Genomic DNA, 27,849 nt, shown 5'->3' with positions numbered 1-27,849 from the left:
TTAAAGTGGTGTCACTTTGGCAACAGCATCCTTCTTTGCCTCTCTTGAGCTTTTCCTCCTGGAACAAATACAGCAAACAACATAAACGAAAACAAAATGGGAAAAGACACAGAGAAGAGGGATATCCCTGCGTTCTTTAGAGTGACTTCATCCTTTACCCATCAGCTTTGGAAAAAGCCACGGTTCTTCTCAAAAGATTGGAATAAATCTTGTGAATAAAAGACTGAACTCCCTGGGAAGCTCTGTGAGGCAACTCTGATTCCTCCCACCTTGGTTATCTATGCATTCTCAAATGGGTTTTGGGAGAAAGCATGGGAAGCATGTTTCAAGGCAAGTTTGATAATCCTTCCCTTTTCTCTTTGTGATCATTTTATTGACTGTTCCATTCTTCTCTGACATGAGCTTTTCGTTCCTAGTGGAACCAATACTGTCTCAGTCTCACAGCAAACACAGAGTCCTTCCCTCAGATACACTGTCATGGGTGCCAGTTCTTCAGTCTTGTATATAGTCTCTAAGTTAGGTAATGACTGTCACATCCCAAGTGTGTAGAGACTGTTAACTTTAGAAAGCTTACCAGCCCTCACTGGTCTGAGGGATGAAATGCTATTTATATTTGTGTGTGATTGTGAAGTATCTTCAAAGATATGTGCTTCATAATGGGGCCAAGAAGACAGAAGGTACATGAACTTGTCAGGATATGTGTTTCATATTGGGTCAGAGTAAAACAGAGGACATAAGAACTTGTACTATTTATCATAAAATCTTCTAGCACCACCTGATCAGAGCTGACTCTTGTGATGTAGAGTTTCGAAATACATTTGAAATCCCTATATAAAGGGATGGACAAAATGTCTCAATGCCAATGCCAATGACCATATGTGAAAATGCCTAGTTGTCAGCTTGCCAGGGAGAAACTCGCCCTGAATTCCCATTCACCTTCCTCATCACAGACCACTGGCACACAAGTACCCTAAGGGAAAGGGAAAGGTGTTACTCACTCATTTTCCACATCTTGGATGGAGTCAGGCAGAGGCTGATTCTTGGTCTCAGGAAGGAGAAGGGCAACAAGGCCACTGATGATGGGGAGGACCCCATAGATGATCCAGGGCAAGGAAGCAGAGTACATCGTGAGGATCATAAAGAGGGGAGCCAGGGCTGCTCCAGCACTACCAGCAATTCCAATGACTCCTAAAGCAGTTGCCCTTGGAGCATAAAGAATAAATCAGAAGTAATCTAGCAAATTCACACACAGATTTTATGACTTCATCTCTCACATTAACTACAAGTCAACGAGCAGTGTAATTGATTTAAGGATGCTGGTAACTTTCAAATTTCTGTTTTGTTTGGTGTTATCTTTTTGTCAAGGTCAGAGTGTTAAGACACTTGTGTATCACTTACAATATAACATGCTATGGAGCATAAATACTATATGTGTTCTGTCATATGTGTAAGCTACTCTTTAGTTTACATGCATGTGTACATATGGGTGGAGGTCTGGGTATAGACTATGAAACTAGAAATAAATGATCATAAGTGGTCAGGAGGAGGTCTTAAGTGGAGAGAAGGATTTATATATAGTATGTATGTGACATGAAAGGAAAAGGGGTTACTGAGGATCAGACTGGGAGTGTAAGTGGGGATGGAGCGACAGAGGAGTTAGATAGATAAAATGATAGTATCTGAAAATGTTATATTGGAACCCAAATTTTCTAAGCTAGTTTAAAGACATGCAGCTAATAAAAAAAGACATGAGTATAGGAGGTAGACGTGTGGAAGAAGGAGTTAGCAAGAGTGGGCAGAGAGAGGAGATTGAAGACAATGGGAAGTGAATGTCCTCATACCTGCATGAAATCATAAAAAAATAAAAATACACACAATGAAAGACCAATCCAAAATAAAACATTAAAAGAGTTGAGTGTCTCTTGGTAGCTGTATTCTTCCAGGTGGTTCCAAATTGTATAGGAGATGCTGGTTAAGGTATGTTGGACTTGAATCTATCTGACAAAATGTAAACTTTCAGGACACTGTGGCCATTCCTGTTATCACAATTGGTTGCTAAAGTTACCCAGCAATTTTTCTTTGTTCTTGTCCTTTCAGAAACAGTGAATGAACTGAGAAAACAATCTGCTCTGAATTTGAGTCTTACCTGATTATGGTGGGGACTAGCTCATTTGCATGCACAAGAGTGCTCGTTAAAGAGGCAGAAGAAATTGCTCCTCCCAGTGTTGTCAAAATTGTTCGCAGGGTCTGCATTTCTAGAGAGGAAGACAGATGACAGTCAGGTGGGACAGACACCTGAATCTGAGTGGAGAACTTCTCAGCTCCCCAGACAAAAACGGAGTATAGTTTTGTTGGAAATTTGTATAGATCTAAAATTTAGTAGAGGGAGACTGCAGAGACGTGTAAATTTTCAATGGCTACAAGCTGAGAAAGGTGACCAATATATTTGCATATATTGGCTTACAATGAAGAAAAGCTTCTGAAAAAAGTGGATGCAGTGTCTCCTATTTGCTTAAGAAGTGGAGAGCATGTAGCTGCGGAAGAAAATCACATTCACCTTTTCTCTCTAGGGCCTCAGCAATCCTTCAGACAGAATGTAGGGCTGTCATGAAGAAAATTATGGAGGACTGTCAACTCATTCAGATACACACAATATTTAAAATCCATGGCCTGTGTGCAATATTACAGAAGAGTGGAAGGACAGAAGGCCGACAGTGGTGGGCAAGCTGGGGTCTGGCTTGATTTGGAATAGTGCCTGAGGACTCAAGGATAAGGACTCTTGCTCGGAAAAACCTGTCAAAGTTGTAAAATAATTCACAGGGTCAATTTCCACTCAATTTAAAAAGTCTCACGAGGGTTTGATTCTTAGCACCCACATGGTTTCTCACAACTATCTGTATTCCAGTTTCCAATGGATCCAATGCCCTCTCTGGCATCTGTGTACACCAGGCACACATGTGGTGCACATACATGTATGCAGGCAAAATACTAATACACACAAAAAAATAATTAAATTTTAAAAAAGGGCCATGAAAGCTTTACAAATTGGAGTGTTTCTTGAGGCAAGGAAGAAAACTGACATCACTGCTGACGTTCAAGAATCACCACTGCTGTTTTGGGATTTTATGAAACATGCCAGAGTCCTGGGTTTCAGCAAAGCCTGGTGACCCCTCAACTTCCTCCTGACATACACCCATTTAACTCAATGAAGTCAATTTTAGCAGTCCTGTGGCTTAGTCCATTCCTACTTCTTTGAACTTCAGTGCAAGTGATGCTTCTTTTCCTGAGACAACTCTCCAACCCAGGGTTGGACTCATGGTGATATAATGTGAGTTATGAGTAGATACATATATCCAGAAAATAAATTGTCATTGAAGCTAAAGTAATGAGAACCTGTGGGACAGAAGGAGGAACAGTGTGTTTTGGTCAGAATTGTAAGTTCTTAACCTACATAATTGCTATGAAGTATTGGAATTTCTCCAGAGACCTGCCCTGAGAAATTTCTCCCCAGAGTTCTGGGGAAGACACTATGATCAGTGATGGGATAATCTGAGGGAAAAGAACCTAAGTACACTGGGCTGTTTTGTCTGTCCACTTTATTTCTTTAAGACAAAATTCTATCTACATAGGTTCAGTTCTGTTCTGACACTAGGTTCCTCTCTGTCCCTTCTTCTTCTGTCCTCTTATAGCCCTAGTAATAACTAAACTCTTATGCTCTTGACCTCATCCTCCTCTGCTCCTCAGTCCTGCATTGTTCCTTCCTCTCCTCCTCTCTTGACCTGACTCAAATCCACCTACACTCCTTAAAAACTTATCCTCACTGCTTTCTCCTTGGGCAAACCCATTCACTACAAAAACTCTGCCTTGATCCTCTCTCCTCTGGCCATGTGACTCCACCCAGACCAGGAATTCTGCTCCATCTTTACTGTACCTGGTTATGCAAAAGACCCTTTGTTCTGAGTCAATTGCTCTGTAATGCCATTTGGCCAGTCTGGGAAAGGAAGTTCTGAGCTTCATTTTTACAAGAAACAAAGCTATGCATCTGAATACCCACCTGTCTCCTAGGCTCTGTAGGTGTGTTACCTAGTTGAGATCAGCTGTAAGTCTGAGAAGCTTATACTTTTTGCCTTTAAGGCCTACTAGTATATGAGCACACAAGAAAGTCATAGCAGAAGACAGGTGGTTTATTAAAAACTGAATAACACTAAATATTCCCTGATATGTGCCTTCCCTCTAGAAATATGCCTTGACCTTTCTAGGTACAGCTTTTTATGCACAACTGAATCTCTATAATATATTCTTGGGGCTTGCAGCAATGAAAATTATAATTCACCAATGACTGATTCATTGTTGACCTAAACACATTTGGGAATAAATGTAGCAGACACTTATTGCATGCAATAAAGACAACTATCTGAACCTAATTTTACTGAAATTTTGGCTGTTATCCTAATATCTTAATAGAATAATGTGTTATAAATGCCTGGACTGCTTACCGCAAATCCATAGGATGCTCCTACCCCCAATTTCTTATAGGTAGGATCTGACAAATCCTGAGAAAAAGGATGGCTGTGTTTTCTCTGGTAATCATGTGTCCTTTTCTTACCTTGAGGCAAAAATATGGTGGCCAAAATGGAGATTCCCAACAGAGACATGAAAATCATTTGGGTTGTTCTGCGGCCAATGTGGTTCATTGAAAATTTTCCAAGAACATTGGCTGGGATGGACAGCATACCATAAAGACATTGCAGTAGGAACACATTACTGCTCAGGTATTGGAGGTGGATAAGCAGTCCTGAAACAGATATCAATGACACAAATCTGTAGAGAAAAGAAGAGGAAAGTCACATCATATGGTTTGGAGTAGTTGCTCAACACATGATAATGTAATTACCTCAGGCAGCTCATTTTACTTGTTAAAATATTGAGGCATCTATTTTCTGGAAAATTTACAAGTGAGAGATCATTTTGTAATCATAAAAATATTCTATGATGAAGGAAAAAAATCATCACTGTTAAAATTTTTTAAGGGGTTAGGAAATCTTGGAATACAAGCTAGTTCCATCCAGGGTTTTAGAGTTTTTCTTAAAGCTTGATCTGAATGAAAGTTATAACTTTATATCTGTGTATACCCATTGATATGTATACCCTCATGTAGTTGATATTTGAAGTCTTATCTCCTTTGATATGGAAACAGACAAATGAGGAAGCTTATATTCCAAGTTTTTCCTTGACTGAAGTTCTAAGCAACAGTTTCTGGTACTGAACTTGTCAGAGTGATTGGATAAACACTCCTCACAACACAGTTAACTCTGTGTTAGCATAATCTAAACCCTTGGATCCCCCCCCCCCCCCCCGGTATAGAAATTCCTCATCATTTCTCTATAAGTCTGTTAATAAGAAGATAAATATCTGCACTGTTTTTTGAGACAGGATTCAATATGTAGCCTTGGCTGGCCTTGAACTCTGTATAGACCAGGCTGGGTTCAAATTCATAGAGATCTGCCTAAATCTGCCTCCTGAGTATGGGATTAAAAGCAGGAGCCACCACTACACCATTTTCAGAGTATCTGTGTGAAGCCTACCTCACAAAGGACATGAGACAGATCCGCTTACGTAGGTTGGGTGTTCGGAACACATCCAACGGGGAATGCTTTGTCTGTGCCACCTCCAGTTCCTCTTTCATGGTGTTTCTCACAACCTTCAACAACATCAACAAACTGTTGTCAAAAAATGATAAACATTGTGAGTGTTCTGGTAACCTACAGAAGACTAGATCAATAATTATTGTTTCTGTCTACTGAGCAATATACAGAAACCAAGAAAATAACGGCAGGCATAGAAGTGGTGAGAAATGTAGGCCCAGTAGTGAAAGGAAACTCAGGCATTTCTACAATGAGGACATGTTAACAGGATACCATAGTTGTATGTAGATTATTGAAAGACAGATAAAGGTTAGAAATCCAGATTAGAAAGGAAAAAAGTGAAGAGTTATTTAGAATATGGTCCCCCATTCCACACACCGCAGATATATTGGTATAACTTGACATCTGAGCCTGGTGCTTCACTGATATTTTTTTAAAAAAATTTAAGTAAAAATGTAATTACATAATTTTCATCCTTTCTTTTCTTCCATCCATCTACCCTATGCCACCCACCCTGCTTTCTCTCAAATATATGGCCTCTATTTATTTAATTACTGTTACACGCACACACACACACACACACACACACACACACACACACACACACCCCTAAATAAAGGGATGATCACTTGGCATTAGATAACCAATTTGGGCCTCTTCCTCATGGGATCTCTGTTGCTCCCAGCCTTCCTTAATCGCTGCAATTCTTTGTCTATGGTTGGGGCTCCATGGAGTTTCCCCTTTCCATTGGTGGAAAGGTTGTAAGAACAAAAGAAACAGAAAACTTTCTGTGAGATTTTTGTCTTCTAGATATGTTAGAGAAACTACATTCATGAAGTTCCATCAGCATGGCTGCTTCATCAAAATATGAACAAAAATAACACCAATATACATGCTAACACAGAAGGGGAAATTCTACTGATTTTTTAATGATTGGAAAAAATAGTCTTAGGCTGGGCACTGTGGTGTACTTCTTTAACCATAGCTCTCGGAAGGCAGAGGCAGTAGGGTAACATAGTTACCTCACACCCTCAAACCCCCTCAAAAGAAAAAAAAAACAGTCTCAGGAGGATTAATTCTTTACAGAGAGTATTTATTTTCATTTGGGGTTCATTCTATTTTGAATCACATCATGGCATGCTATACCCCCACAAGAATCATGTCTAGAATGAAGTTGGAGGATGATATTACATTAAGTTGTTTGTTGGAGGGATGTGGAAGAGTGTTGACACAGGGTAAGGAAATGTTAGAATGCTAAAAGCAGAGCTCAATGGATGATTCTCTTGGGAGTTCAGGTTAGAATTCTGATAAAAACATGAATAGTGAAGGGTCATGAGATTTCATGAGATTCCACTGAATATGGTGAATTCTTCTGTTCCTGTTGAGATGTGGGCCTGGACTACCCCATCCACAAATTTCTAGAATATCATTCTGTGTGGTCCTTTGGCTCTAGTGAATTCCCCAACCCCCACACACAAGACTTTGTTTTGTGCAGCCTCACCTATAGTTATACTGCCACATAGTTCCTCTGACCCCTGTGTATTCCCTATACTGCCACAAGATAGGTTCAAATCCAGTAAGCAGTCCTACCTTAGCACCAGCTCCCTTATTGGCCTTGCTCTTCTGGGCCATCTTCAAATCATCAGCCCAACAACTCATCTTGAGATTTAAGCTAAAATATCATCCCAAATCAAAAGGACCTAACAGACATCTGCAGAGCTTTCCACTTAATCACTATTGAATATCTATTCTTCACAACAACTCTTGGAATCTTGTCCAAAATAGGCTACATGTTAGAGTCCAAAGCAAGCTGCAACAAACATAGTAACATTGAAATAATACCCTGTATTCTATCAGACTGCAGTGTAATAAAGCTAGTTATCAGTAGCAAATACAATACACAAAACCAATATACCATGAAACTATAGAATCTAAAAAATAGATGAAATTGTAGATACATATGGCTTACCAAAATTAAAGGAAGATAAAATGAACAACTTAAACAGATATATAAACTGCCAAGAGTCACTTGAATTCACTGTAGAATTCCCAACATTCAAAGAAAAACTAACACCAACATCATTCAAATTATTCCACAAAATAAAAGAGAAAGGAAGGCTTACTATCTTTTTATTGAATCAGTATGACCCTGATGCCAAAACATTCTCAAGAAAACAAAGTTTTTAATTCTGGCCAAGAGTTGGCCAGAGATTCAAGTTGGCTTCAGAGATTCAGGGATGTTCCAACATAGGTAAATTAAAAAATGTAATTCCATAAATGGACTCAAGACAGAAATTACATAATTATCTTAATAGATGCAGAAAAAGTCAGCAAAATCCACTATCCCTTCAGGATGGAAGTCCTAGAGAGGCTAGGAATGGATGGGCCATATCTCAATATAGTAATGGCTACATGTTACAAACCTTTAGATGACTGTTGGTTTCCTTCCTGTCATTATGATAAATACCCTGACAACTCAAGAAAGAAAGGGTTATTTTGGATTACAGTTCCAGGGAATCAGAGACCATCATGGTAAGGAAGACGTATGTAAGTCAAGGAAGACATAGAGGCATGAGCAGGCAACTGGGTGAGCACACTGCACCTGCACACAGGAAGCCAAGAGAGATCAGCAAGTGGGACCAATCTATAAAATCTTAAAGCCCACCACCAGTGGCTTACTTCCCTCAGTAAAGCTCCACCTAATGTTTCATGAATATTGCCACCAGCTGGGGATCAAGTATTCAAACATATGAACCTATATGGACATTTTCTATTGAAACTACAAAATGTCCCTTACCTCCATAACCTCATGACCAGCTCACAATGCAAAGTGTACTTATTACAACTTCAAAAATCCCCATAGTCTTTAACAGTCCCAACTTTAAAATTTCTTCTGGGACTCAAGGAAATCTCTTAACCCCCTACAGAAACAAAAACACTACACACCAGCATAATACCACACGGTATACATTCCCATTCCAAAAGATAAGAATGAAGACATAGTGAGGAAATAATTGACCAAAGCAAGACCAAAACCTAGCAGGAAAACATCAAATCCTATAGCTCCATGCCCAATGTCTGGGACTTTAGTTTTAAAGGGGTTAGATGATACCATATCTCCAACTATATATTGTTTATCACACATAACTTCTATTTAAGTTAGTGCACTTAGTGTGTGTGTAGCATTCCAGTTCAGATACAATATCTTTGCATCTCCATTCCATTTAGTTTCCCCTTTACAATTCATGCAATAGGCCTGTCAAAGTCACATTGCAGTGACTCCAACTCTGCCACACAATTGTCTGGCTTCTTCTGATATCTACAACTGTGGAACAAAACTCCATGAACTCTTCTATCTTGCACACTTAATATCTGCAAAACCAGCACTCTGTGGGTCACGCTGCCAAATAGCGTTACCAGCTAAGGATGAAACCTGGCCTTCTGGAACCACAGCTGTATCTGCTTCCATATGTTCATCCTGGGGAAATAGTTTACAAGGCAGTTGCTTTTGAGGAACAGGGAATCCTATCAATGTGTCATCAGTTCAAGCTTTGTATTTTTAAATAAGTTTGCATTTTCACAAGTGGGAGTCTATGATATGTAGGTCTTGCCCCCAGGGTATGTTTTCCACTGTTTCAGATACAAGAGGTTTTTAACAATTTCAGCTTCTTTTTTTTAGAACATGCATAGGTGGCAAAGTTTAAGTTTCTTGATTTCTTTGCTTCTTAACAAACTGCTCAACCTTTCTTTTTTTTTTTTCCACTGCAGACCTGTGTAATTCAGTAAAGACTAGCCATACAATAGTCTGAAATGGTCTCCTGTTTTACCCTTTCCCCCATCAAACACACTTATTCATTATCTTTAAGTTTCACTTAATGTAAATTCTCAAGATATGGACAGAACGGAGGCAGAGTCTTGGTAAAATTAATCACATGAATGACACTTATTCTCTTTCTGGATACATTCATTGTTCACTTCTGAACCCTCATGAGTTTGAGTCCACTGTCCATGTGTCTTTCAGTATTCTTGTTTTCCCAAGTCCTACCACAATGTCCTATTGATGTCCTGGTACTATTTTCTGGGTTACTTACTTGTCCTGTTGCTGTGATAAGATAATCTGACAAAAGAAAGATAAGAAAATAAGGGTTTATCTTGACTCATGGTTTGAGGGGTTAGTCTTTTATGATGGGAAAATCATGGCAGCAGGAAATTGTGGAGGTGTCTGACCATACTGCATTTGCGTGTGAGAAGCAGAAAGTAATGAATGTCTATGCTTGGCTAGATTGCTTCGTTTTATGTCATTGGGAACCCAAGCCCAAGGAAATGTTGCTGTCAGTTTTTGGATGTTCTCCTACTTCAGTTAACCTAATCATGATAATTCCAAGCTCAATTATTCCAAGAGGCTAACCTAATCAAAATTGTCAAACACAGGCGGCTATGTTTGGGAATGTATCTCCTAGGACATTCTAGATAGTTTCAAGTTTACAATCAATAGTAACTATCACACAATTTCATTTAAATTTCCCAAAAGAACCAATGCTAAGGACCTATTACTAAGTATACTACATGCTTTGGTTGCAGGACATAGAGAAATCAGCTAGAACTAATTTGCAAACTTCCTCCCTGCAGGCTAGCTTTCATAGTTCTAGAAGGTGCTATGTATGTTGCTCTGGAGAATTGTCATCATAATTTTACTCAGCTGTAGACATTTGTGCTGCATGACTGATCATTGCTTGGCAAGTTGTATTCACAGTGTATCTGATATCACTGTTATGGTGGTAACCAGTATTTGAGGCCTGCTCACAGGAGGGAATTTACATTGGTGCTTTAAACTCCATCAAAAGCCCATGACTATGGATGTCACTGACCTTATTGGGAAACTACTGTAGTTGTTTTGCTAAATAGAGATGGTATTCAATTGAATTGCTTCTGAATTTTTATTTTTAATTTCTACAGATCAATGCTTTGGTCAGAGAAGCTTCTTTTTCTGTAATCGGTGGCAGTTACTGCTGGGTCATAACTGGTCAAATGCTGAGAATTCAGCCATAAATGGGATATCTATACCGCTCTTTCCCAAGTTCAGGGAACATTGTGAAAGTGGGGAAAGAGAGAAGGTAAAAGGCAGTGGAAAGTGTAGAGTGATGTATAGTATTGTCTTCTTGTCTTATCATGGCCCATGAGTTTTAAACTGCAAGGGAGAGAGCCCATCAGCTTCCATCATGGAGAGTAGAGGAGTTCTTGAAGTCCTACCTCTCCTTGAATATTTATAAGTAGTTAGCTAGTGCTAATTAGGAAAGGCTCATAAATCCCTCCTGAGGATGTATAGGGAGTTCATCCATTAATGGTTGCTGCAAGGAGAGATATTTTCTTCAGTGACGTAGCCATGTCTTGAGTTGCCCAAACATTGTAATTAAATCTTCACAATTCACAGTGCTTTTGTAAGAAAATTTAACTAAAATTACTTGTTCAGAGAGAGAGAGAGAGAGAGAGAGAGAGAGAGAGAGAGAGAGAGAGATTGAAGTAGAAGAGGGACTAATTGGGAAGGGGAAGGAATAAGCAGAAGTGTGGGGGTAAGCAAATAGAGCTGGCATGATGTAAAATGATAAAAATACACTATGTACATGTATGAAGCAGTAAAAATGAAAACCAATACAACATATAACCAATATATTCTAATAAAAAGTAAAAAAATCAAATCCTATGGAGATGGTTCTTGCAGTGATATTTTGTCCCCCAATATATTGTGCACCCTAATAAACTTATTTAGGGTCAGAGAACAGAACAGTCATTAGATAGACATAGAGGGCCAGAAAATGGTCTCGCCTTTAATCCTATCACTTGGGAAGCAGAGATCCCTCTAGATCCCTGAGTTCAAGGCCACACTGGAAACAGCCAGGCAAGGTGACACACACCTTTAATCCCAGCATTTGAGATCTCATGTCTTGTATGGGAAGGACACACGCCTTTAATACCAGGAACTGATGGCAGGAATCAAAGGTATATAAGGTATGAGGACCAGGAGCTAGAGGCTTTTAAGCTTTTAGGCTTTTAGCAGCAGTTCAGCTGAGATACATTTGGGTGAGGATTCAGAAGCTTTCAGTTTGAGAAAACAGAATCGGCTGAGAAGTTGGCGAGATGAGGTTAGCTGTGGCTTGTTCTGCTTCTCTGATCTTTCAGAATTCTCCCCAATATCTGCCTCTGAGTGTTTTCTATTAATAAGACTTTTTAAGATTCATGTTAAAGGTTCTAAAAATTGAATTTGTCCAGTTTGCTTTTTATTGCTGTGATAAACACAGTGCCAAAAGCAACTTGGGAAGGAAAGGGTTTATTTCATCTTTTAGCCTATAGTGTACCACGAAGGGAAGTCAGGGTGGGAACTCGAGGCAGGAACTTGGAAAAGAAAAGGCTGTGAGGAAGGTTGCTTACTTGCTTGCTCTCTTTGATTCTCTCAGCTTGCTTTCTTATATAACACAGAACTGCCTACTCAGGAGTGACAACCACCTACAGAGGGCACGGCACTCCCACATCAAACAAGAGAAGGCCCTACAGGCTTGCCTATAGGCCAATCCAATGGTGGCGTTTTCTCACTTCCAAGTCCCTCTTCCCAGATGACTTTAGCTTGTGTTAACAAAAAAGTGACACACACAGAATTCAAGAAACAAAATGAAGAAAAACAGAAGTGATTTTAATTTTTCTTTTTTTCAAGATAGGATTTCTCTGCATAGCCCTGACCATCCTGGAACTCTCTCTGTAAACTAGGCTGGCCTCAAACACAGAGATTCTCCTGCCTCTGCCTCCCAAGTGCTGGGATTGAAAGCATGTGCCACTGTCACTGTGATTTTAATTCTTTTTGAATGAAACATCCTTATGAAGTCTTTTTAGTGACCACACATTGTCTCTCAGGCACTAACTCATGTATATGTCAAACTTGTGTTTTCTTTGTGTCATAACAAGTCCATTATACTCACCTCCATGGTTAGGATGTCCCCAGAACTCTTCATTCCATTCTTGCATGCAGCTTTTCTGAGTTCCTTTAAGCCCTTTTGGAGTTTGTTGGTCACGATCAGCCACCTAGCTGATTCTGACAGCCATCTGCTCAAGATGTTGGATGTGAGATAATTCTCCAGCAGTCATTTTAAACTACTTTATCCTTGAACCATTATATTCTTTAATTTAATACCTACCACTCATTCAGTTATATTAATAAATATAATCTTACACTGTCTAGACCTTCACAAGGACAATGGGAAATGACTCATGCGTACATTATACCCACACTTTCCAGAATGCAGACCTGGAATTATGTTGGTCTGCTCATTCTTACTCAAATATGCACTTACATGGAGTTCCCAGAATGGCAACATGAAGGATACTTGTAGACATTTTCCAAATTTGTTGTTAAGGTAAACATTTATTCCTACTTTGTTCTTTTCCTAAAAAAGAGCCACTGAATAAATTTGTTCACTAATTCCGTCATTCAAAGTGCAGTCCTACTCCTAGCAACTAATGCTTTCTGGTCACAAAAGCAAGTTAACTCTACCTCTCTACCTTCATTTCTAATCTGTAAAATGGGGACAGCAGCATCAAATTTTTTCCTGTTTTTTTTTCAGCATCAAATTTTTTCCTGTTTTTTTTTTTTTTTTCTTTTGACAAGGTTTCTCCGTGTAGCCTTGGTTGTTCTGGAACTCACTTTGTAGACCAGGCTGGCCTCAAACTCAAAGAGATCCACTTGCCTCTGCCTGCCAAGTGCTGGGATTAAAGGCATGTGCCACCACCACCGCCTGGCTATAGCAGCATCATAATTTTGTTGGCTGTGCTATGAAGATAAAGCGATATGAAAGAGCCTGACAGAGGGTCCTCCCTCTTCTCTGTATGGACTCATCTCACTATATTTATCTATAAACATTTTGTGGTCTTTCCTGACCAAATATGCCTCCTCTGTTGATGGCATCATAGCACTTCTTAATTCTTTTTTAAATGGAAAGCAAGAGAATCCAAAGAGCCAGTGAGAGAAATGGGCCATTCTGCCTACAGCTTTAAACTGAGGACATGATTTTCCTTCATTGAACAGTTGTGAAGATAAACTTACTTTATATGCCTTTTATTAATATCAGTGTTACCACAATTTTCAAAGAATTTTTTTTGTTTGCAAAACTACTCATAGAAATACAAACTACGACAGAAGCAATATGATCTTTAAATGTTTATTCTGTTACTGTCTGGATAATTTAAACTTAGTAGCAGGGATAGATAGAAAGGCCAAGAACATTCTGGTAAGAATTCATTGCTAATTTCTGCTTTTGGGTTTTTTTCTCTAGTAAATAAAATAAATTTGTGCATGGTAAAATTTGAACATCAATCAATTATTATACATTTTTTACTGTAAATATACTACATCATTACTTTGGATATAGTTACACTGAAAGTATCTATTATTTTTAAGTAATATGAATACACTGAAATCTCGTGTACTTTACCAGCTATTAAACAAAACACAGAACTAACAGTTTTCAAATAAAGAATGAGTACTTGTCAGAAAATGTGGGTCTTTTACTATGCATATGTATGATTATGATTTTATAAAAGTACTTCATGCTCATCTTAAATTCAAGTGAATTCAGCATCCTCAGTTTTGTCTGATGGAGTTGCTTGTCCTCGTGTCACATAAGGACAAAGTGAAGTGCGCACTGTCTTGTATAGACCAAGCACAAATGCCTTTCTTATGTCCTGATTCCATGTGTATTGTCATCCCTGGGTTATACAACAGAGGAGGAAAGAAATCTCATACCTTGTGGGAATAAGGAAGAAGAACAGTGGTGCAGACATTGCCAGCTGGAGATGGTGCCAGTTTCGAATTGCAAAAGCCAGGCCTCCCAATATTGCCTGCCCAATTCCCCCAGCACAAAATGCCAGTGCCATTACCAAAGCTTGAAATTCAGGGCTTGTCCATTCTAATACTGAAAGAAAAGAAAATGATGTCTGACTTCTAAGAAAGCTGGACAGGGCGTCCATGTCAAACCCAAAGCTTGGACAATGTCCATCAAAAGCTTTGACTTACTGAGCAACACACTGTTTGTCCTCATGGATGAGGACGAAATTCCTGCCAGGAAGCGAAACAAGCAGTAGACGAGGAAGGTGGGAGCGAAAGCCACACCGGTTTCACTGATGGCCGTTTGCAGTAAAGCACCTGTGAAAACGAACTTCCTCCCAAACCTGAGGAAAAGGAAGGAATTGATTATGGGAACAATGCGAGTTTGCACAACCAATGAAGATAGGAAGTGCTTTGAAATGATAAATCATCAAGAAATTTAAAAGGACAGACTTCCCCTACAGCCAAGAGCTTCTTTTCAACCTCTTTCTTTTTTAGATGGGGGTATTACTATGTAGTCCTTGCAGGCCTGGAATTTACTATGACACCAAGGCTGGCCTCAAACTCTCAGAGATCTGCCTGCCTCTGCCTTCTAAGTGCTGGGATTTAATGTGTGTACCTCCACATCTGCTCTTCTTGATTTCTTTTCTTTTCTTTCTTTTTCCTTTTTTGGTTTTTCAAGACTGGGTTTCTCTGTGTTACTCTGGCTGTCCTGGAACTCTCTCTTTAGATCAGGCTGGACTCAAATTCAAGAATCCACCTGCCTCTGCCAACTGAGTGCTGGGATTAAAAGCATGCACCACCATTGCCTGGCTTTTCTTCATTTCATATCACTAGTTTTCCATATGAGTTAAGCCATGTATGACAGACTACAAATCTAGAACTTTAACACAAGTATGTCATACTAAATTATGTACATAACATGTCTATTAACCATTTATTGAGTCACGGTGACAAAATGTCTGACAGAAGCTACATAAGGGAAAGATTGATTTGGGCTCACAGCTTCCGAGTGTGCCATCTGCCACAGGGAGGAGCCACAGTGTCAGGAGCAGGTGACAGACTTCCTCCCTTGGAGTCTAAACCAATTAGAATTCACACAGAAACCAAAGTGGGTATCTCCTTCAACATCAACCTCAAGCAACCCAATTCTGCCAGTCAATTCCCACATCCCAAAGTCTCATAACTTTCAAAGCATTCCCTCAGCTAGGGAACCAAATAATCAAATACATGAACCTGTGGTGTCAAAAGACTTAAATTCAAAATAGAAAATCTAAAATGAGAATGAATCACTTTTATACAATTGCTTATATACAATCTTTTGATTATTGATGTATAGACTCTATTGATTATTCCTTTGCATTCACTGTCTTAGATTTTACCTTGTTGGCTTTGAATATTGATATATTACATAAAACATATCATTATATCTTTCAAAAAGTCTGTTCCTTCCCCACTCTCTCCTCATTCTTATACTGCCATAATGTATATTTTTGGTCAGCTTCCTGATGTCCCAGAAGTCCACTGAATGCTAGTTACTTGTAAATCTATCTTTTGGCTTCTTAATTTTGACATTTTTAACATTTTCTCTTCTCTAATTCATTATTGTATTAGTGGCACATGCTACTAAATGTCTCTAGGAAATTTTTGATTTATTGTATTTTTAAAATCCAGGTTTCTGTTTTGTTCTTTTATATGCTTTCAATCACTTATGTTCCTATAGTCTAGTTTCCTAGTTGTCATTAATACTTTGTCTATGCTTGATTTCATCCTGTTGCATATATTTAAGATGTCTTTTAAAGTATTTGTCTATTGAATCTCCCACAGAGACCATTCCTAGTATGTTTCATTTTGAATAGGCCATACTTCTTTTTTCTTGTCATATTTATGACTTTACTGTTCTTGTAAAAATTTGTATTTGATTGTTATAATATAGAAATTTGAAATTCATATTCTCACTTTTGCAAAGAATGTTCTTCATTTATTTTAGTTTTGAAGTATAATGCCCTGCAGTTTTTATGACTTTACCAAACTGTCGCAAAGACAGTCTTTTGTCCTGTGTTGTCATAGAAGTCTTAAATTTCTTTATATCATACTGTCTAAAGGTTTTATGCATGTTTCTTGGAATGCCAGCATAGTTCCTGTTTTTAGTGGTAGACAGACATTTGTCAGGATACTCCTTGAAGATGAAACTAATATTGCTCTAATATTAGAACTAGTTTAATGTATAAGCTTAACATCTTCATGTTGTTTGAGGAGGTATGCCATCTCTAGTTATATGATAATGTTCTATATTCACACACATGTCTGCTAAATTAATTAAAAATAAAATGATAGATTAAATACAACTGCTGTGGGATGTTCTGTATGTTAAATGTGTTGCTCTGATTGGTTAATAAATAAAACACTGATTGGCCAGTAGCCAGGCAGGAAGTATAGGCAGGACAAGGAGAGAGGAGAATTCTGGGAAGTGGAAGGCTGAAGCAGAGAAATGCGACCAGCCGCCGCCATGAGAAAAATGTTAAGATACCGGTAAGCCACAAACCATGTGGCAAATTATAGATTAATAGAAATGGGTTAATTTAAGATATAAGAACAGCTAGCTAGAAGCCTGCCACGGCCATACAGTTTGTAAGCAATATAAGTCTCTGTGTGTTTACTTGGTTGGGTCTGAGAGGCTGTGGGACTGGCGGGTGAGAGAGATTTGTCCTGAATGTGGGCCAAGCAGAAAAACTCTAGCTACATACAACCATATTAGAAAAATACCCAATGTGAAAAGGCTAAAAACCTCAATGAAAAAGTAGAGATAATGACAGTGAATTAAAGATAAAGACCTAGATGTGAACTAGTTCTTTCAATAGATAAAATAATGTTGTCAACATAGTCTATGCAAGAAAGAGATGGTTGAAGAGGCAATATTAATATTGGACAGAAATGCATTATAGAACTCTTTGTCCAAGTGCAGTGGTATCCACCTGTAATCCCATGATGTGGTACATTGAGGCACCAGGATCATGATTTGAATGGTACTCTAGCACACAAATTATTCAAGGCCAGTTCGGACCACACAGTAAGACATTAGAAGGAGTTCTGTTTGCACAAGTCTTGTTTCTTATGTGGCCAAGGTATAGGAATTCACAGCAGTTCAGGCAGAACAATAGGTCCCAGTTTATTTTTAATCAGGAGAGTGAGCAAGAGCACAAAGTCTACTCCAGAGTAGACAGTCAAATGAGCCAAGTGACAACAATAAAGTTTTCCTCTAATATCTGAGTTTGTAAGTCTGTGTCTATTAGATGTCTTCCCCTTGTTACTTCCTGGAATGGTCTGGGGCATTCTCCTCCTCGGAAGAGGAGGAAGCTTCTTAGAAGCTGTTTTTAACCCACAATTCAGACTGTTGAAATTAGATACAATAATTTCATGAATATTTATGAAGGTAGGAGTGCCCATGGCTTTGAGAAATTTACTAGAGTAAAGTTGCTTTGGGCATGCCCCTCAGAGAGGGTCTCTGTGGGGGCCAGGAGAGCCTGTTGGGACCAGCTTTATTTTTCAGAGTACGGTCCTTCCTTTTGTCCATGTAATTTTTCATCTCATGCCAGCTGCTTGCTTTTTTATTTATATTGCCCTGTTTTCCCAAACTTTCTGTTTCAACCTTAACATCTGTTTCAACCCTTGTTGTGGGATATTAATTTAAGATATGTTACATTCATTTATGCTGGGGAATATTTGTTTAATGATGCAAAAATGTGTTGCTTTCTTTTATGTTGCATTTGTTCAACTCTCTGAATCTGTGTTACTTTGCCTGCCTAAAATACCTGATTGGTTTAATAAAGAGCTGAACATCCAATAGCTAAGCAGGAGGATAGGCAGGGCTGCCAGTCAGAGAGAATCAACAGAAGGAAAGAATGAGAAGAAGGAGGAGCAATAAAAGGAGGAGAGAAGATACCAGGGTCCAGCCACCCAGCCACAAAGCCAGACATGAAATAAGAAGGAAAAAATATATACAGAAATAGAGAAATGTAAAAGCCCAGAAGCAAAAGGTAGATGTGATAATTTAAGTTAAGAAAAGATGGCTAGAAATAAGCCAAGCTAAGGCTGGGCGTTCATAAGCAAGAATAAGTCTCCATGTAATTATTTGGAAGCTGGGTGTTGGGCCCTCAAAGAACATAGAGTAAAAAAAAAAAGAAAACCAACAACAAACCATAATAATCCTAAAGTTTGGCAGTTTGAGTTAAAAGAATTGTGATTTAAACACTACCTTGGGATACATGTAGAACCAACATAAGCTACATAGTGCTACATAATGAGACACAGTTGTCAAAAAAGGAATAATAAATATGAAAACTAATTAAGTAGGTAATACTTTAATGGGTGTTCATTGAGATATAGAGGAGTGTATACTAAAATATTAATTTTATATTTACATAAATACAGTATTTTCAACACACAGAAAATGAAAACACAAAAGTAAAGGAAGAAATAGGTCACAGAGAGACAAATTTTATCATCATTACTTCATAAATGAAAACAATAGGTAGAGAAAGATCACAAGATTCAAGATTTAAGGATGGATCCCTCCCATCAATATAACCTGATTGGTATAGATACCATCCTATTCCCTTGAATGGCAGAAGACATATTTGCTGTGATCTGAATGTGTTCCTCCAGGATTCACACATTTAAACTTTAGGGCCAGAACAATAGTGCTAAGAAATTGGATCTCTGAGACTTCATTAATTATGAGGGTGGTACCTTCATTCATTGGATTATGAAAGAGGAGCAAAGGAGCTGTAATGCACTGTGTACTATGTGAGAGCCCCATGTTGACTTCTTCTGCTGTGTGAAAATGTAGCCACTTGCTTGGCAGAAATGGGTTTCTATTTAAAAGACATGTTTTCAGGCACAGAATCCAAATTCATATACCACAAATTGTGATGACCATTGTTGTTAGATGAATTACTTTTGCTTGGCTGGAAGTGTGATTTTTAGAATCTGCTTTGGGACAACTTAGCTTTTCCACCTACCCTCTTAGCCTTTCCTCCCAGCCCATCTCCATTCCTCTCTGTTGCACACCAACCCTCAGAATCACTCTCTACCAAGGACCCCACAGCCACCACACTTGCCTAGCATCCATAGAGGGCAACAACAACCAAAGAATAGAACACCCACCCAACAAAAACAAGACCAAATATCTACACTAAGAAACACCTCAAATACTACAGCTCCAGATGCCTAGATCTCAGTGAAAAAGCACAAAAATGAACTACCAAGACAATATGACTCCACCAGAACTCTATTACAGTAGATTCTGAAAAAAACAATATAGCTGAAGTACAAGACAAGGACTTCAAAGTAACAATTATGAATATATTCAAGGACCTTAAAGAGGATAATGAATAAATACCTTAATGAAGTCCTTTGTGTAAAAACACAAAGGAACAGTTGAGTGAAATAATGAAAACAGTATAAGATATAAAAGGAGAATTTAACAAAGAAATAAAATCACTAAAGAAAACTCAAACATGGAAATTAAAAATTTAAGATGTCAGACAAAAACCTCAGAGGTAAGCCTTATCAACAGATTACAAAACATGGAAGAGAGAATCTCAGGTTGAAGACAAGGTAGAAGAAATGGATGGCTCAGTCAAAGGAAATGTTAAATATAAAAATACCCAGGCAATCTGGGACAAATCAACTAGGAAATCTCGTACACTATGAAAAGGCCAAATCTATGAATAATAAGGATAGAGGAAAGAGAGGAATCCCAAGATGAAGACATAGAAAATGTTTTCAACAAAATTGTAGAAGAAAATGTCCCAAACTTAAAGAAGAAGGTACCTATTAAGATTTAAGAAGCATACAGAACACTAAATACATAGGACCAGAAAAGAAATTTCCCATGACACTTAGTCAAAACACTAAATGTACAAAATTAAGAAATGGTATTAAAAGCTGTTAAGGTAAAAGACTAACATAGACAGACAGGCCCATTAGAATAACCCCTGACTTCTCAATGGAGAATAAAAGCCAGAGGGCCTGGATGGATTTCTAAAAACTCTTAGTAACCTCAGATACCCAGCCCAGACTACTATAATCAGCAATACTATCAATCACAATTGACAGAGAAAGAAAAGCATACAACAATAAGACCAAATTCAATCAATTTCTATCTACCAATCCAGCTCTACAGAAGGTTCAAGAAGGGAAATTTCATTTTGAAGAGGTTGACCACACCCAAGAAATCACAAGGAATAAATAATTCTAGGGGAAAAACTCTATAATGTAACAAAAAAAAAAAAACAGGAATCAGTAGACACTGCTCATTGATAACTCTTAATATTAGTGGTCTCAGTTCCCACAATAAAAAGATAGACTAACATATTGGATTAGAAAACAGGATGCATCTTTTTCAGCCCGAGAGAAACACATCTTATCACCAAGGACAGAAATCACCTCAGGGTAAAAGGATGGAAAAAGGTAATACAAGCAAATGGACCCAAGTGTCAGGGACCAAACATGGACCATGGAAAAGTACTAGCTAGGCCAGAGAACAAGCCCCTGCTCTAAACCAGATGCCCCCAAAGATAAAGAACAGGTCAGGTAGGTCAGGTAGCATAGCAACAGAACAATGGGCCTTATCACCTAGCACAACATCCTGCAACCTCACGAATTGCATGTCCTCCTTCACCTGCATGTCTCCCCTCAACTGCACCCCTTCCCTCCTTCCTGCCCCCTCCCCCCCCCATTCTATATAAGCCTTGCTGAGGAGAATAAAATTTGCAGCTTGATCAGAACACTGTCTTGCTGTCTTCTCTCGTGTCTCCCCGTCCCTTTCATTCTCTCCCGCAGGTGAGTTGCCCCTGTTGACACCCCGCTGGCCGGGGCACCCAAGAAACAAGCAGGTATAGAGATTTTAATATCTGACTAAATAGATTTCAAACCAAAACTAATCAGAAGAGATAGAGAAGGAAATTACATTTTCACCAAAGAAAAAAAATCCACCAAGAGGATATTGCAATTATAAACATTTATGCACCAAACACAAGGACACTCAAGTTCATAAAAGAAATACTGCTACAGTTAAAAACACATATTGACCCTCACACACTGATAGTAGGTGATCATAATAACCCAGTCTCACCAATAACCAGGGAATCCAAACAAAAACTAAATGGAGAAATGTTGTAGGAAAACCTATAATGAATCAAATGGATAGCTAAAGAACATATCACCCAAACAGGAACTTTACAAACTCATAGAAAATGAACAAGTCACTTCTGAATGAACAATGGGTCAAGACAGAAATCAGTAAGGGCCCTGACAGCACAGGCACTAAGAACAACAGTTAATAAATGGAACCTCATGAAACTAAAATGTTTCTGTTCAGCAAAGGATACCATAATTTGGGCAAAGCAGCAGCCTACACAATGGCAAAATATTAAGAGGATTAATATCAAAATATGTAAAGAACTAAAAAAACCTGAACAACAACAAACAGAAACCCAGTTAAAAATGAGGTACAGAACTAAGGAGAGAGTTATCAAGAGACAAAGCACATGTGGCTGAGACACAAAGAAATGTCCAGCGTCCTTAGCCATCAGGGAAATGCAAATCAAAATTATTTTGAAATTTCATCTTACACCAGTCAGAATGGCCAAGATCAACAATTCATGCTGGAGAGGATGTGGAGTAAGGAGAACACTCACCCATTGCTGGTGAGACCTCAAACTTGTACAGTCACAATTGAAATTAGTGTGGTAGTTCCTCAGGAAGCTGGGAACAGATTTACCTCAAGATCCAGCTATACTACTCTGGTACATATACCCAAAGGACTCTACATCCTACTACAGAGATACTTGCTCATCCATGTTCATTGCTGCTCTATTCAAAATAGCCAGAAATTGGAAATAGCCTAGATGCCCATCAACTGAAGAACAGATAAAGAAAATGTGGTACATTTACACAATGGAATATTATTTAGCTGTCAAGTAAAATGAAATTATAAAATTCTAAGTAGATGGATGGAGCTAAAAAAATCATCTTGAGTGAAGTAACCATGAGCAAAGAGACAAATAGTATATATGTTCTTTTGTATGTGTGCCTTAGTTAATGTTCTATTTCTGTGAAGAGATTTCATGACCACAGCAACTCTTACACAGGAAAACATTTAATTGGGGCTTGCTTAAGTTCAGATGCTTAGTCTGTGGTGGAAAGCATGGCAGCACACAGACAAACACTGTGCTCAAGAGATAGCTGAAAGTTTCACATCCAGATTGGAAGGCAACAAGAAGAGTGATAGACACTGGGCCCAGCTTGAGCATTTGAAACCTCAGAACTCACTTCCTACAACAAGACCACCCACACTCCACAAGGTAATACCTCCTTATAGTGCCACTCCCTGGTGACCAAGCATTTAAATCTATGATCCTATGGAGGCCATTCTTATTCAAACCACCATAATGTCCATGTTAGCTTTCAAGCCTTTTCATGTGTATGGAAATCTCAATAACCACAGAGTATATAGTAAGAACTAGGAACGAAGAGAGGATCTCCTAAGGCAGGGAAAATAGAATATATTGTTATGGAGAGACAAAAGGGAAACTATAATAGGAGGATTAAATAGAGAAGGTGATGAGAGAGAAGGGTGAAGGAAGGAATATGGCAAAAGACAACTAACACTAAATGGCATTTGAAAATGCCTATTACTGAAGGCTGCACTTACATATATCAGTGAACATGGAGAAGTCAAACTGGTGCCTAACTAGAAGGGTTACCCCTATGGGTCAGCATTCATGGGACTAGAAGTTTCTGTGCATGTTACCCAAGGAGAAAGGCAGTCATCAATAGCTTCCAGCTACAAATCCTGTAATCTGTGACAGTGATCTGTCTGTGAGAAACGCTGGTGACAGAGCGACACAAATATTAAGGGAGTGACCAACTACTTCTGATTGGATTTAAGGCCCACCCCCTGAGCTGGAACCCATACCCGAGAATACTAAAGTGGCCAAGAACCCCAGACTAGGGAGGTCGTGGGAATAGGGGAAACCTACTACTATTTTTCTGCTAAAGGAACACAACATTAAAATGATGCCTACTAACATACTGCTAAACCCATAGGTCAGTGCCTTGCTCAGTTATCATCATAGAGACTACTTTTTGCAATAGATAGGAATTAATACAGAGACCCACAACTGGACAACGTGTAGAGAGTGAGAGACTTCTAAATGGGATTCCTACCCTCAGGTATCAGGGAACTATGTGGAAGAGGCGGAAAGACTGTGAGGTCCAGAGGGGAGGGATGCCTCCAAGGAAACTGTCTTCCAGACATAAAAGGATTGATGCACATATGAACTCCCAGAGACTGTGGTAGAACACACACGGCATACATAGATTTAAGCCAGACAAGGTCTCAGCACTGAGAGGGGGAAGTGGACACAGGCTCCCACCCCTAATCAAGAAGCTATCTGAAACTTATACTCACTGGTGTAGGAAAAGAAAGTTTTCGCCAATGGAGTCTCATTGGGTATACTAGACACACTTCAGGGTAGGTACCAGGCCCAGGAGTAGCTGACCAATAAATAAATTAACTCAGTAGTATCTTTGTAGACTTTTTACCTCATTTTGCTTTGTTTGGACATATTTTTTTTGGGGGGGGGTCTCATTGGTCTTTTGTTTGTTTATTTTTGATTCCTTTTTTGTGCTTTTTGGGTTTTGTTTGTATGTGTTTCTTGCTTTTTTTTAATTTTTGTATTCTTGTTTGTTTTAAAATGGGAGAGAAAACACAACCTGAAGTTGGATGGGTAGGGTGCATCTAGGAGGAATGGGGGTAGCAAACATGATAAAAATATATTGTATGAAAAAATTTTCTTTTCAATTAAAAAAAGAGAGAAATTGTTTTGGCAGAAGCAAAAATAAAAACAACAGGCATGGCTTCCCAGCCACATCCATTGCACCTTGCACATACGCCACAGGAATCAAAGGACATTCCACTGTCATGCTTGCCCAATTAAAGCATAGTTTCTATTCTCTTGTCACCATGACTATTTAGGGCAATGTCTGTGAAACCTGGAGTCTAGTGACCCAGACCAAGAGTGACAGTGGTGTTTTCCACTAAGTATTTCATTAAGATATTCAAATAGGTTTAATTCTATATGATGAAACATTTGTTTCATTCCCATAGCTAACTCTTATCTTTGTAAATCATGTTATTTCACTTATTCTCTAAACCATATCTTGAATAGCTTCTTCTGTGTCCACACAATACATGGACTTTTTAACACTTAACATTTTCATTTGTGCTCAGTGATCTCCAGGCTCAAAGGTACACAAAGAGAAATATAATCTGCAATGACTACTTCTTTATGAATGAACGACTCACAGATGAATAAAATACTGACATGTAGAGAGAGCTGTAAAGCATAGTCACTCACCTGTCTGATAAATGGCCACCTATGATATGTCCTATAAAAATGCCAATCATGAATATAAATTTAGCCACTGAATTCAGTGCTTGAGATCCACAAACCAGGTCCCACTGAAAGAGAAGAAAACCAGCATGGCAGCATTTCAATGTAATTTGTTCAAAATAATTCAACTTGAGATTCCAGTTATATTGTACCAGTCCCATCCTCCTCTCCAGCTTCTGTTTTCATCATCATCTGACTTCTACCATCCAGGTTCAGCTTAAACAAACCCATTTCCAGGAATTTTCCTGTAATTCTGTAGGTTACATTAATGACTTGTAACTTGTGCTAAGAAGTTCTCAAATGGCTAGGCAATGGTGGGACACACCTTTAATTTTATCAGTTGGGAGGCAGAGGAAGGCAGATCTCTGAGTTTGAGGCTAGCCAGGTCTACAGGGTGAGTTCCAGGACATCCAGGGCTACACAGAGAAACCCTGGCTCAAAACACATTCCTTCCCCAAAAAGAAGTTCTCCGATGTGACAGTGTCATGCAATGATTTGAGACCATTGGAGAATTTATGGGATCTTGTATGTCATCGCACCATCTTCCCTGTGACTACTTGAGGTGTGGAGACTGGGCACTGACTTTATTATTTATTTATCTATCTATTTTTTTGTAATATTGGTGATGGATTGTAGGGCTTTTGGAAGTATGCTAGCCATTAGCCACATTCTAGACATAAAAGAAGGTAACATTTTTTTGAGGGTGTTTGTTTTAGAGTTTGAATCCTCGACCACACACATGCTGCACATTCACTATAGCACTGGGACACATTCCTAGCTAGCCACTGTAGTTTTGTATAGTAATCCAGATATCTTATTTTTGAAATTAAAGCTAAATGACACTGACTTGTCACAATGTTTATGAGGTTCCACATGAATTATTTGATTAAACTGACTTGGCACAAAAATTACTTCTTAAACAATGTTCATCCCTATAATGAAAAGATAAGAAGAATAAATTCTTAAAATTTGTATAACAATCACTAGATGCATTAAATAATGTGTCTCATAGTAAATAAAGAAATAATTACAATGGCTAAAAAAAAAAGCTCTTTTCAAAACATGTGCACTCTTTAGGCTATCAGTAAAGTCCCATCATGAACTCTTGATGGGGAAAGGAATTGACTGACCTGGGTCACAGTGGTGGAGAGGAAGGTGCTTTGGTCGTACACCCAACCATCCACACAGGGCTCTGTGTCTGGCTCTGTCACACTGGAGAAGGTTCCATTTAGATGAAGGAGATGCCACTGAGGTTGGACAAAGCGACGGCATTTCTCTGGCTTCAAATTGGAGTCCAGTGGGATGGAGATCCTCAGGAGGTCATCTTGGCTCAGGGTCCCACTCTCATTGTCAGAGACAGTGTCATTGTCAAGGATGTGGACCCAGCAGCGATGACCAGGGATGGCTGCTGTAAAGTTCTCCAAAAGAGTGTGAGGAAGCACCATGCCATTGCAGATCAGAAGGAAAGCCATCTGAAGAATCTGGAACCTCCCCAGGCTGCCAACATGAATAAGAAGTTCCTGAAAGGCCATTTAGGCTGAATCCCTATCTCCAATGGGAGGCACATATGATTATATCTAGGCTTCCAAAAGTTCTTTTTCACTAAGACACACTAAAAGAGTGTTGATCCTGAACTCTTCTTCACGTGTCTCTCTTCTGAGTCAGGGTTAGGAAGAGAGCTGCTTGCTTGAAAGTCACCAAGAGAAATAGCCTGATGATTTGCTTTCTGTAATTGAATCTGTTAAAGATCTACTTTGTGAGAAATTTTGTCAGTGCACTGCCCCATGGTCAGCTGTGGACATTGATCTTCAAATTCCCAGAAAATAGTCAAGTTAACTGTGCATTACCATCATGGCAAAGATCATAGTAACAGGCAAGTGTGGCCCTGGAAAAGTAGCTAAGAGTTACATCCTGATCCATAGGCCAATAGAGAGACTGGAATTGGCATGGACTTTTGTAACCTCAAAGCTCATCCCAATGACACACTTCCTCAACAAGGCCACATCTCCTAATCCTTCTATCTTTTCAAATAGTGCCACTCCCTAAAGACTAGGCATTAAAATATGTGAGTCTATGGAGGAAATTCTTATTCAAACTGCCACATTCCATTCCCTGGACCCAATAGGCTGGTAGTCATATCACAATGCAAAAGTGTATTGAGTCCAGTTTCAAAAGTCCCCATAGTCTACCATAGTCTCAACATTGTTTAAAAGTCCTAAGTTCGGCCATCCCATCACCAGAGTAGGTCAGTTCGGGCTGTCTCTCGACCATTGCCAGCAGTCTGTTGTGTGGGTATCTTTGTGGATTTCTGTGGGCCTCTCTAGCACTTTGCTTCTTCCTGTTCTCATGTGGTCTTCATTTACCATGGTCTCCTATTCCTTGTTCTCCCTCTCTGTTGTTGATCCAGCTGGGATCTCCCGCTCCCCCAAGCTCTCTTTCCCTCGACCCTCGCCTGGTGATGGGATGGCCAAACACCCTAATTGTTGTGCTAGAAACCTCATCCAACTACTGAGGGATCTGGATGCAGAGATCCATGACTAGGCCCTGGGTGGATCTCTGGGAGTCCAATTAACGAGAATGAGGAGGGTTTATATGAGCGAGAATTGTTGAGACCAAGGTTGGATAAAGCACAGGGACAAATAGCCAAATGAATGGAAACACATGAACTATGAACCAATGGCTGAGGGGTCCACACTGGATCAGGCCCTCCGAATGGGTGAGACAGTTGATTGGCTTGATCTGTTTGGGAGGCATCCAGGCAGTGGGACCAGATCTTGTGCTCATTGCATGAGTTGGCTGTTTGAAACCTGGGGCCTATGCAGGATTGTTTGGCTCGGCCTGGGAGGAGGGGACTAGACCTACCTGGACTGAG

The 27,849-nt window shown here is 39.2% G+C and overlaps 1 protein-coding gene across 1 annotated transcript; it reads right to left on the bottom strand.

Moving 5' to 3' along the window:
• On the bottom strand, window positions 1-26,509 carry LOC128094618 (solute carrier family 22 member 19-like). Its single transcript, XM_052713082.1, has 10 exons — window positions 26,108-26,509; window positions 24,942-25,045; window positions 14,704-14,858; window positions 14,434-14,602; window positions 12,614-12,737; window positions 5,586-5,701; window positions 4,607-4,821; window positions 2,147-2,255; window positions 999-1,202; window positions 1-58 (listed from the first exon to the last, which is right to left on the bottom strand). Exons 1-10 carry the CDS (start codon window positions 26,507-26,509, stop codon window positions 1-3), a joined length of 1,656 nt encoding a protein of 551 aa, XP_052569042.1.
• Window positions 26,510-27,849: the final 1,340 nt, after the last annotated feature.

The sequence above is a fragment of the Peromyscus californicus genome, unplaced genomic scaffold (assembly GCF_007827085.1).
Source record: "Peromyscus californicus insignis strain IS unplaced genomic scaffold, ASM782708v3 Scaffold_4__1_contigs__length_199733344, whole genome shotgun sequence".
Classification (NCBI taxonomy): Eukaryota; Metazoa; Chordata; class Mammalia; order Rodentia; family Cricetidae; genus Peromyscus; species Peromyscus californicus.
The sequence above is the reverse complement of the archived record's forward strand: the minus strand, read 5'-3'. Positions and strand labels throughout refer to the sequence as shown.

Coding starts and splice junctions, on each gene's coding strand:
- LOC128094618 (XM_052713082.1), bottom strand. CDS start 26,509: ATGGCCTTTCAGGAACTTCTTATTCATGTTGGCAGCCTGGGGAGGTTC. Junction 4,822..5,585: donor TGTCTCATGTCCTTTGTGAG/GTAGGCTTCACA, acceptor TTTTCTCTACAG/ATTTGTGTCATTGATATCTG. Junction 2,256..4,606: donor CACCATATTTTTGCCTCAAG/GTAAGAAAAGGA, acceptor CTTCCTCTCTAG/AAATGCAGACCCTGCGAACA.